Raw genomic sequence first — 12,392 nt, forward strand, 5'->3', positions numbered from 1 at the left:
ATGTCACTAATTTGGGGAAGACCATCAACATCACTCTACATCACTTAATACTAAACCAAAGCAACAAATCGCGGTCTACCAATGCATTGCAACAACTATGACCAAAAACAAAACATTGTAAGGGATGACTAACATGAGTAGTGTAGAAGAAAATACCACCAAACTAATAACTCAACAACATAAACTCTCTCACACACACGCACACACCATATACTCATTTTACTCAGTTGTTAAAAACAAATCTGTAACAGTGGGTGATGAAATAAGTGTGCTGAGAGCAGAGAAAAAACCCCGAATATTGAAAAACAAGTAAACCTTGACATTCACACAATGAACGAAACCATTTAAATGGATTCATGTTGAGGAAAACATCATATAGTTTCAATTTAAGTAATTGACGTACATTTAAACATTCGCAAAACATTCATAGAAAAAGTCCATTAAGTTTATCCTCCCACATATATGTATGCATATATACTAGCATTATGGCGAGAGCCCAATGAGCACAAAGAGAACAAACGTCATATTTTTTCCATTTCATTCTTTCTATTTAAAAAAAAGCGAAAAACGTTTCATAAAACAATGAACAAAAGTAGCGGCTTTAATAACAGCTGATTCGAGCAGAAATTGTGTTATATGTGTATGTAGTGTAAAAGTAGATGAAATGTTTACAAATTTACATACATACATATATACTTAAGTTGTTTTTCTTTTTTAGATGTGGAATACTCGTGCATGAGGCTTAGTGAATTATTAATGTAGAGATAAGAAGCGTGTGTAGCTAGTTAAACCCGCGTATACAAAAAAAAAAACAAGTTAAACAAAACATTAAACCTACATTTACTATAGAAATTCATTTGATAAATTAACTGCAGTTCACGAAATTACATCCTCTCATAGCAGAAAAACTGAACTAAAAGTAATGAAGAAAATCATTGGCGCTCAATCGTAACCATTTTAACCACACAGTAATTCATTCTTAATAATTTTGGGAAATTTTCTTTTGCGTTAGTTCCTATTGAACTTATTTGTCATTGAATTTTATACCCACGTTTAGTTCATAAAATGTTTGAGACATACTTATCAAAATGAAAACTTCATTGGGCTGTTTCGATAAAAATAATAAAATCTAACTACAAACAAATAATTTTTTTGTAATAAAAAAAATTAAATTTAGCGTTAGTTTAACTACAGATTTTATATATTTGTGAGCCCAAGTTATTCCTAATTACAAATTTCATGCAAAACGAAAAAGCATGAATTGAACCACCTGGCGTATGAGTGATATATGAAGAAATCTTACAATGTTCATCATACGCACAGGAGATCCTAATATGAAAATTAACAACAGTGTTAATACCCTGGACCACTGTTTGGAACAGGGTCCCAGCAACGGTTGCCACAGTTGGTAGAATTCTACCAAAAGTGGTAGATTTGTTACTGTTTGGTAGATTGGTAAAATTCTTGATGTTTTGGTAGATTGTACAAATTATTCCAATCCATTTAAGAGGTACTTCAATTTTTTATAGAAATAAAAACCAAATTTCCAAATAGAAAATATTTTGGCGGAAACTGTTAAAAAAAAATTTGACGAAATTTTTGTTTATTTTAATGGGCTGTTTAGGTCACAGTATATAAATGCAAATAAAACAAGTTTATTTAATTTTTTCCCCGACGTTTCGTCGGCTCTTTTCCGACCTTTTCCAGAGAATTTTTTATTTGAAATATAATTGTTTTACATTTGTTTCATTTATAAATTATTAAAACTGGACATCACAAACAATAATAATAACTAAATAAATAAATAAAATGTAAATATTGCAGCAAAACTTAAAATCTATATCACATAACTATGTATGTTTGCTCTTTAAACTATTGCAATGGAAATTTCTATAGAAATAAAATTTTAACAAAATTTTCTATAGAAATAAAATTTTGACAAAATTTTCTATAGAAATAAAAATTTTAACACATTAAAATTAATCTCTCATAAATAGACGCCTCTCAAATCTGGACAATATTTTGGCAACCATGGGTATCCCCTTTTGGGAGTATCAGTGAATCCTAAATATACGACCGACCGCCCAACCATCCTAATATAAGAAGAACTAACATTTTATAGACAATTTAATCTGAAATGGCCTTAGAGAGTAAAATTGACATTCTAATGAAGAGCCCCACATTTTGTCCAAATCGGTTCACATTAAAATATATATGGACATATACACATGTGGACAGAAAAATAGGTGTAATATTTTTTTTAACAAGGCCATGGTTTTTCTATTTTATGTTTTTTATTAAATATTTCGGAGTTATTTATAAAGTGGACATATGTCGTGTATTTAAAAATTAGTTTAGAATTCAGGTCAGACTAAATAATAACTTAAAATAAATTAATTTCAAAAAAATCATCGAATTTTATGTGGACAGTAAAATAGGTGTATATGAAAAACCATGGAAATACCACAAGAATTTGTACATTAAAGTTAGTGTTGCACTAAGCATCAAACTAGGTCGCTAATATCCTGGATATTCATAGGGATTTTTAAGGACTTCTTCAATTCTCTTAGACATGGATAAAATAAACTTATGGCATATCTCGACCTGTATATTATAGCATACTTTTTGAATATTTCCCCTCAATTGTTTTTTGTACCTACAGGGAAGCTTGAAGAAATCTCTCTTGAGTTCGCCCCAAAGGTTTTCAATGCGATTGAGGCCGGTGGACTGACTTGACCACTCAACACCGTTCGATTTAGGATCCCGAAACCATTCACTCACCGACTTTGATTAGTGTTTCGGGTCGTTATCTCCAAACAAGTGGCATATTTTCCTCAGCGTATGGTAGCATAACTGTCTCCAACATATTCTAGTACACAAAATAGAATAGTTCGGAAAATTCCTTTAAACATTTAAGCAAACATAAAGAGGAGGTTGAGATTTGCTTTGGTACATAAAACAAGGTGCTGAACAAAACGAGGAAAAAAATGTGAAAAATCATTTGGATCGACGAAACTAAAATCAATCTGTTTGGTACTGATACAGAAAGGAATGTTTGTCGTCCGAAATGAAAAGAATTGCATATTAGATTTACAAAAATAAACAGTTAAACATTGAGGAGGAAATGTCTTGGTATGGGGTGGTTTTTCTTGCAAGGGAGTAGGTCCGATACATCTTCTATAAATACAATTGATGAATTTTTGTACCAGAATATGTTGGAGACAGTTATGCCACCATACGTTGAGGAAAATATGCCACTTGTTTAGAGATAACAGCCGGATAACGACCCGAAACACTAAACAAAGTTGGTTAATGAATGGTTTCGGGGTCATAAATCGAACGTTGTTGAGTGGTCTAGTCAGTCCACCGACCTCAATCGCATTGAAAACCTTTGGGCGAACTCAAGAGAGATTTCTCCAAGCTTCTCTGCAGGTACAAAAAACAATTGTGGGAAAATATTCAAAAAGTATGGTATAATATACAGTCGAGATATGCCATAAGTTTATTATATCCATGTCTAAGAGAATTGAAGCAGTCCTTAAAAATCCCGGTGAATATCCAGAATATTAGCGACCTAGTTTGATGCTTATTGCAAACACTAACTTTAATGTACAAATTCTTGTGTTATTTCCATGTTTATTCATATACACCTATTTTACTGTCCACATAAAATTCGATAATTTTTTTATACCCTCCACCATAGGATGGGGGTATATTAACTTTGTCATTGTAACACATCGAAATATTGCTCTAAGGCCCCATAAAGTATATATATTCTGGGTCGTGGTGAAATTCTAAGTCGATCTGAGCATGTCCGTCCGTCTGTTGAAATTACGCTAACTTCCGAACGAAACAAGCTATCGACTTGAAACTTGGCACAAATAGTTGTTATTGATGTAGGTCAGATGGTATTGCAAATGAGCCATATCGGTCCACTTTTACGTATAGCCCCCATATAAACGGACCCCCAAATTTGGCTTGCCGATCCTCTAAGAGAAGCAAATTTCATCCGATCCGGCTGAAATTTTGTACATGGTGTTAGTATATGGTCTCTAACAACCATGCAAAAATTGGTCCACATCGGTCTATAATTATATATAGCCCCCATATAAACCGATTCCCCGATTTGGCTTGCCGAGCCTCTAAGAGAAGCAAATTTCATCCGACCCGGCTGAAATTAGGTACATGATGTCAACATATCATCTGCAACAACCATGCAAAAATTGGTCCACATCGGTCCATAATTATATATAGCCCCCCATATAAACCGATCCCCAGATTTGACCTCCGGAGCCCCTTGGAAGAGAAAAATTCATCCGATTCGGTTGAAATTCGGTACGTGATGTTCGTATATGATATTTAACAACCAACAACCAAAAGTGGTCCATATCCGTTCATAATCATATATAGCCCCCATATAAACCGATCCTGAGATTTGGTTTTGGAGCCACTTGGAGGAGCAAATTTCATCCGAGTCAGTTGAAATTTGGTACATTGTGCTAGTATATGGCCGTTAACAACCATGCCTATCTAGGTCCATATCGGTCTATAGTTATATATAGCCCTCAGATAAATAGATCCCCAATCACACAAAAATTGGTCCATATCAAGTTCATAATTGTATATAGCCCACATATAAGCGACCCCCATATTTCAATTCTGGCTCTCTACGTACCGTGCAAAACTCCATATCGATTCGTAATTATTTGCAAACTTACCTATACATACCTTTTTTGTCTAATATATACCACGAATGGACTAACTCACAATATAGAAAACGATGTTAAGAAGTTTTAAGATAACACAACCCGATTAATTCGATTGTGGATGACAGTCTTTCGTAGAAGTTTCTACGCAATCAATGGTGGAGGGTACATACGATTCCGCCTGGCCGAACTTACGGCCGTATATACTTGTTGAAATTAATTTATTTTAAGTTATTATTTAGTCTGATCTGAATTCTAAACTAATTTTTAAATACACGATATATTTTTTAATTAAACTAATTTTTAAATACACGATATATGTATAAATAATTCCGAAATATTCAATAAACAAAAAAAATAAAATAGAAAAACCATGGCCTTGTTTAAAAAAAATTATTAACCTATTTTTCTGTCCACATGTGTATATCTTTATTGTATTTTCCATTTTTTTGTTTTTGATTAGCTTTAGTCATGCTATTTTTTGTATGCATCCCATATGCAACATAACTATAAAATATGTTCAAGTATCCATAAGACAGGCACGTCACATCTTCTAGAAATTCAACAGCATGGACATTAATCTCCAATCTAGTATAATCCCCAACTAAATATACTCATATATTTGATTTTTTTATAGTTTTTTAAATATTCCGGTATATGTATGTATGTGTACAATTTTTCTGCTATTTTGTTTTGATCCTTTCTTTGTCGTCGCACCAAAATGTCTATGTATGTGTAAAGTTTGTGTATGTTTTAGGGCATATGTATTAAACACATATGGTCTTCCATATGTATATGGGTATGACGACAGTCATACCATATGTTTGACATTAAAAAACCGTTATATGTAGTAAAAACCCAAAAGTATTTGTTATACATACACAGTATTTGCACAAACAAACACAAATTGAAAACAAAAGAAAAACGACAAAAAAGCAAAGAAACAATAGGCAAAATTTCAAAGGAAAAAAATTGAGTAAATGTCAAGTCCATTTAAATGAGTTCTTAGGAATTCTTAAGAATTCGAATGAGTTTCTTTCATATCCCATCAAATGACAAAAAAATGGGACATTGGAAATATCATTATATACATAGTACTTAGTGGGTTAGTAGTAATGCCACTTAAGAATATTAAATAGATATTAAAGCACAGACTTACCATTATCACCACCTCCAAATGTCTGCATGATATTCATCTTGAAAATATGTTGAAAATTTTCTTTTATTATGCGACGTTAATAAAAATAGCTCTTTTAATTTATTTTCTTTTGAAAAAAAAATATATATTTTTTGTAATTTTTAATATGCGTTTTTTGTGATTTTGTTTATAACAAAATTTAACTATAAAACTAAAATGAATTCGTTGTAAATTTTTCCCTTTGTTCTGGTAATCGCTTTTTGTGCCCTGTTTGCACAGACAAAGGTATTTCTTTAAATTATACACATTTTTCTCATCAAACTTGAATACAATTTTCTTTCATATTTAACCATATTTTTGGAAATATTATGGCGTAGAAGACATTTGGAATTTTTTTCTTTGGTTTACAAAATAGAATCTTCTTCTAATTGCAATTATTTACAAAATATTTTTTTGTTTTAAAAGCTTTTTTTCAATTATTTCCAGTATTATAAAAAGAAACGATTTTCACTTAATTTCACACTCTGCTGTGGTCTGCTACTGGCTAGCACTGACTCCCATATTTTTTCTGTATTTAGTAAATTGTGGTGATATCCCGTGTCATATCCTTACTCAACCAAAAAAACAGAGAAGAAGACCACCAACAACACCACAATCATATAGAGTTCTACACTCAACTCAACAGAGTACTAGTGTTCGATGTTCTGATTCGAAAGTAAAATAGCAACAATGTCAATGAAAGTCTTTTATTATTGCCATGCTTTGCTCTCTTCTCTCATACAATCTATTCTACTCGCTCTCTCCCTCTACATTAGCGGCTTTGATGACGACTACGACCCACATTCAGGTATTAGTTGTTATCCTCCGTTTTTATGACCGTTATCTCCTGCTTTCCCAACGTTACTGAAGCCAACACCATTGTCTTATATACAACATAGTACATACCATACAGCAAGCTCTAGTTGCTTGTATGTGTATTTGTACCAGCTGTTATGGTTTAGCTCTTGTTTTTCTTTTTCTTCGTCTTATCCTATGTGCTAGGGTAGAGTGTGCCAGACAAAGTTACCGTTAGCCGTTATGATTGTTTATGATGTACTTGACATTTGTTTTTGAGGGTTGATATAAATGACAGTTGGTGTTATATCGTCTCTCTTTATGTCGCTCACTCTTCCAGTCATTGTTATTGTTTTGTGTTTTTGGTTTTGTTTTGAAAAATTCTATTGACCTTTAATTGGTAATAATGACAATGATGTGAAAACTTTTTTAAAATGTTTCTTAGCGTGTGTGTGTTTGGAATGTGTGCATTTAAACACTATATAGTGTGAAAAGCTTTTCCTATGTATAAGTATTTATGTGTAATTTAAATGGGACTGAAAAGGTTAAGTGGCTACAACGAAACCGGAAATGTTCTGAGTGGCACCACAATGTCAGATATATACAGATTTTAAGGAACGTTTAGTTATATCCCGTAATATAAATGGAATCAAATTATCAGATGTTTTAACAGACTTTATGAAACGCATAATAAGATCCAGCGATATAAATATTTAGACAAAAACATATTTTTAGGGTCACTATATGGTATATCCATGTCTACTTTTACTACGAATTTTACTAAAGGCATACCTTGACTAGCGGCCAAGTTTGCCATACGATGAGGCCTTCCCCCTCATGTTTAACGGTTTGCTAGCCGTGGTGTTTTTGGAAACCTAGTCGTTACCAAGTCATTACCAGTAATGTTCTATTGCATGGAAAGCGGTTCATTTTTGTTTCATCTGACCATATAACTTATTTCCAATCTTTGTGGGCTTAACTAAACATTTTCTATTTAATAAAGATTTCAAAAAATAAAAACCCCACTTTAGTTCGAACTTTATATGCCGCATGCTGAGAACAGTAATTTCAGTATTATGTCTTTATTATCAATTAAAATAATATAACAGTCAAAGTTTATTCACGAATATAGTTAGGAACAATATTCTTGAAGACATTTCTTATTTTTATTACTGAATCATTTTTTTTAAATATTTTTTAAATGATTTTTCAATAAAACAAAATGTGAAAAGGAAATTATGTTCAATATATAATTTTCATATACATATAAAACGTTGACATCTTTAAATGCATAACGCTAGACTTTTCGCATGGCCAATCACCCATATTGATGAATGGCAACGTCATACTAACACAATGAGCTTTTCAACACGATAAGCTTTTAGGTTGAATTACACACCATGCGTCAATCCGTGCGTTGATGGAAGGGTTGATTTTTTTCTGTTTGCGGCAGACTATTCGAGTTTTTGATTTCAAAGAGAAATTTCAACTCTTCAATCATCGGACGCATTGTACGCATTGAACGTATGGTATGTAATTCTACCTTTTTACATGCAATGATAGAGCTTTCGTCTGCAAAATGTGATGACTTCGCATAGCAATAACTATCGATTTCAGTTTCAATTATCGTCAATGGTGGAAACTTCTCTTTTAAAAAATCTACGTGCTTTATGCACCGTCCAGACTATAAGGTTAAGGCCGGTATGCACCTCTAGCGAAAAATTTCATTCCCGTAAGAAATGCATTGCTATTTATGCTAACGAAATTTTCGGTAGCGTTCAACTTCGAAAGCTGGTACGCACCTCTAATGAAACTAACAGTGTTGTCAAAAGCATATTTTGGCAGCAAACATTTAATTTATTACAATCATTGTGTGCGTAAAAGTTTTAAAAGGTCTGTAAATAATAAACAATTTATTTGAGGAATATTTGGAACATATATTAACAATTTTTAAAAGCGATTAGCTGGTTTAAAATTTGTGTTCACAGCCCTGTTTCTTTTGTTGTAGACTTAAATAAATTTTTGCTACCGAAAATTTCGCTAGAGGTGCATACCGGCCTTTATCCGGACGGAATGTCTATGTTCGTATAGAATCTTACAATGTGAACGAATGCTAAGAATTGCCGGAGATAAATAAAATTTCGATAAATGAGTTATAGACACGTTTGCCACAGTTGGTAAAATTCTACCAAAAATGGTAAATTTTTTACTATTTGGTAGATTTGTAGAAATCAAAATATTACAAAATTTTTTAGAGAAAATCAAAATATTTTTTTTTTTTTAAATTTGATAGATTTTTGGTAAAATTTTCTTCAAATTTTGGTAGATTATTTTTTGGACGAGTGGCAACCGTGGTTATAAATCCCATTAACAAGCTGCAGTATCGATTATGTCTTCGAACACAACTTATGTGTCTTGCAGAGTATAAGTTTATACGGACGACAGTGGTCGTGTCGAACATACCCCATATATTGGCCAAATTATAAGTTAAGTCCAAAGACATAATCGATACTGCTGCATGTTTATGGGATCGATAACACATTTACCGATTATTTAGTCATCAACGAATTGTCGTATCGATTGGACACACCGTAAGATTCTTTAAAAACACTTATAGACTGCAAGACGCATTACGCGGACCTTACACGTTCGCATAAACACTATGACAGAGGTTCGCCTGAACACCAAAAAACGAAATTAATTGATCCAATTAATATTTTAAATGGAATGTCTTCAATCACAGAAGTGATAGTCATCTCCGACAATTCGTATCGATTGGACACACTGTAAGATTCTTTACAAGCACAAATTAAAAAAATGCAAGAAAACAATAAACATACACACATAGATGGCGTCGCTAGTATTAAATACATATTATTTTTATATATTACCAACCTTCAAATGATTCGTGTCAAAATTTGACGTCTGTAAGTCAATTAGTTTGTGAGATAGAGCGTCTTTTGTGAAGCAACTTTTGTTATTGTGAAAAAAATGGAAAAAAAGGAATTTCGTGTTTTGATAAAATACTGTTTTCTGAAGGGAAAAAATACGGTGGAAGCAAAAACTTGGCTTGATAGTGAGTTTCCGGACTCTGCCCCAGGGAAATCAACAATAATTGATTGGTATGCAAAATTCAAGCGTGGTGAAATGAGCACGGAGGACGGTGAACGCAGTGGACGCCCGAAAGAGGTGGTTTCGTCGGTAAACATCATAAAAAAAATCCACAAAATGATTTTGAATGACCGTAAAATGAAGTTGGTCAAGATAGCAGAGGCCTCAAAGATATCAAAAGAACGTGTTGGTCATAGCATTCATCAATATTTGGATATGCGGAAGCTCTGTGCAAAATGGGTGCCGCGCGAAAACAAAATGGGTGCCGCCATAAAACAACAACGTGTTGACGATTCTGAGCGGTGTTTGCAGCTGTTAACTCGTGTTTTTCCGTCGATATGTGACAATGGATGAAACATGACTCCATCACTACACTCCTGAGTCCAATCGACAGTCGGCTGAGTGGACAGCGACTGGTGAACCGTCTCCGAAGCGTGGAAAGACTCAAAAGCCCGCTAGCAAAGTAATGATTATGCGCATGGAATAATTTTTATCGATTATCTTGCGAAGTGAAAAACCATCAACAGTGACTATTATATGGCGTTATTGGAGCGTTTGAAGGTCGAAATCGCGGCAAAACGGCCCCACACACAAAAAAATTATTTTCTGGTTCAATCACGAAATTAATTGATCGAATTAATTTTTTAATTGAAATGTCTTCAATCACAGAAATGATAGTATCAATTAAAAAATTAATTGAAGGTCAATTAAAAAATTAATTGATCCAATTAAAAAATTAATTGATACTATTAATTTTTGTGATTGATTTTTGTTTCAATTAAAAAATCAATCACGAAATTAATTGATCCAATTAATTTTTTAATTGAAATGTCTTCAATCACAGAAATGATAGTATCAATTAAAAAATTAATTGAAGGTCAATTAAAAAATTAATTGATATTATTAATTTTTGTGATTTTTGTTTCAATTAAAAAATTTGTTGAATCAATTAAATTTTTAATTGAATATTTTTTAAAACTCAATTAAAATTTTAATTGGAAAAATTTTCGTGAAATTTTTTTCTGTGCATATGAAGAAGAAAAAAGTGTTGTTCCACCAAGACAACGCACCGTGCCACAAGTCATTGAGAACGATGGCAAAATTCATAAATTGGGCTTCGAATTGCTTCCCCACCCACCGTATTCTCCAGATCTGGCCCCCAGCGACTTTTTCTTGTTCTCAGACCTCAAAAGGATGCTCGCAGGGAAAAAATTTGGCTGCAATGAAGAGGTTATCGCCGAAACTGAGGCCTATTTTGAGGCAAAACCGAAGGAGTACTACCAAAATGGTATCAAAAAATTGGAAGGTCGTTATAATCATTGTATCGCTCTTGAAGGGAACTATGTTGAAGTAATCCACATGTAATAAATTACAAAGTACTTGATGAATTCCAAAATACTTTTCGCCTAGTTTTCCATTGAATGGAAGGGGAATTTTTTCTATGCTTTTTCTATAATTTTGCTTTAGATATTTCTTAAATTTCCAAGTTTTGGCAAATTTTATTATAACTTGGTGTTTGTTCCCATATCATATACATATTAGCTATGGTTAGAGTATGGTGGTGTTCACTAGGGCCGCCCCGAAATCCCGGGATTTTTCGGGATCCCGAAAAAATAATCAAATTTTTTTAATTTGCAGCTTTTTAGGATTATTTTTAATAAGTTGGTATCTTCATTCAGTATAAATGACCCTTAGACCAGTGTCGACTGTGAGAGATGTTTTTCATTGGCAATAAGATAGGACCGCGTGTGTAGGTAAGTACTACGTTCAGTTTTCAAGCTGAAAATCAGAATTAAAGAATCCCGAAATTTTCGGGATTCAATATTAAGAAATCCTGGGATTTATAAAAATCGATCCCGAATGACAGCCCTAGTCAAAGACTTTGTAATTATAACAAGACGTCCAAATTGCCTCTTGTTCTTGAATAGATAAAAGTGCATGAATTTAGGTTCGCACGCGTTCGTTATCTATTTTGCTTGTTGGAAGGTTTCTTTGAAACATTTTTCTCCAATTCCTCTTTAGCTGTGTTCGGGAGACCAATAATGTATAATAATTTGTGACTCTAAAATTTTTCGTTTAGACAATAACACGAAGAAAAGAGATAAAAAAGACAACAATTGACAAATAAAGAAGTTAAAAATGAAAACATTTTGAATTGGCCGAGTGTTTCCAAAATTAAAACTGTAAAGAAAAAATTCCTGTTTTCTCAGAAAAACTGTAGAAAACTTAACGCAGAAAGAACACCAGGGAGCATAATAGACATCTCTTAATGATTTAATGACTTAGGGTGGGTATTAAGTTCCAGTTTAGCCGTTAAATTGCCATTTTTATCATCATATAATTATAAATAAACCATATTAGTCATTATGTCTTGTATGACAATGTAATTTGTAAAGATACGGTACCAATAAAGACACAACAAAATAAAAATAAACACAATTTACTTGAAGTAGTTTCTTTTGGCATAAATGTTGAATGAAAAAGTGTGCAAAAACAGGCGTATTAACCAAGTTGAAAATTCTTCATTAGATTCGTAACATCATACCCATTTTTTTCCAACTCTCTCATACATGTATGGACCTAAACTCATGAGCCTATGGAAA

At 32.8% G+C, this 12,392-nt stretch overlaps 1 protein-coding gene across 1 annotated transcript in view; it reads right to left on the reverse strand.

Moving 5' to 3' along the window:
• Positions 1-5,976, reverse strand: part of LOC142232181 (small G protein signaling modulator 1-like) — a 40,337-nt gene extending 34,361 nt beyond the window's left edge. Inside the window, exon 1 of the mRNA XM_075302899.1 lies at positions 5,866-5,976. Coding sequence (XP_075159014.1) covers positions 5,866-5,902 — 37 coding nt within the window. The 5' untranslated portion in view covers positions 5,903-5,976. The remainder of the gene's footprint in view (positions 1-5,865) is intronic.
• Positions 5,977-12,392: the final 6,416 nt, after the last annotated feature.

The sequence above is a fragment of the Haematobia irritans genome, chromosome 3, assembly GCF_050003625.1.
Source record: "Haematobia irritans isolate KBUSLIRL chromosome 3, ASM5000362v1, whole genome shotgun sequence".
Taxonomy (NCBI): Eukaryota; Metazoa; Arthropoda; class Insecta; order Diptera; family Muscidae; genus Haematobia; species Haematobia irritans.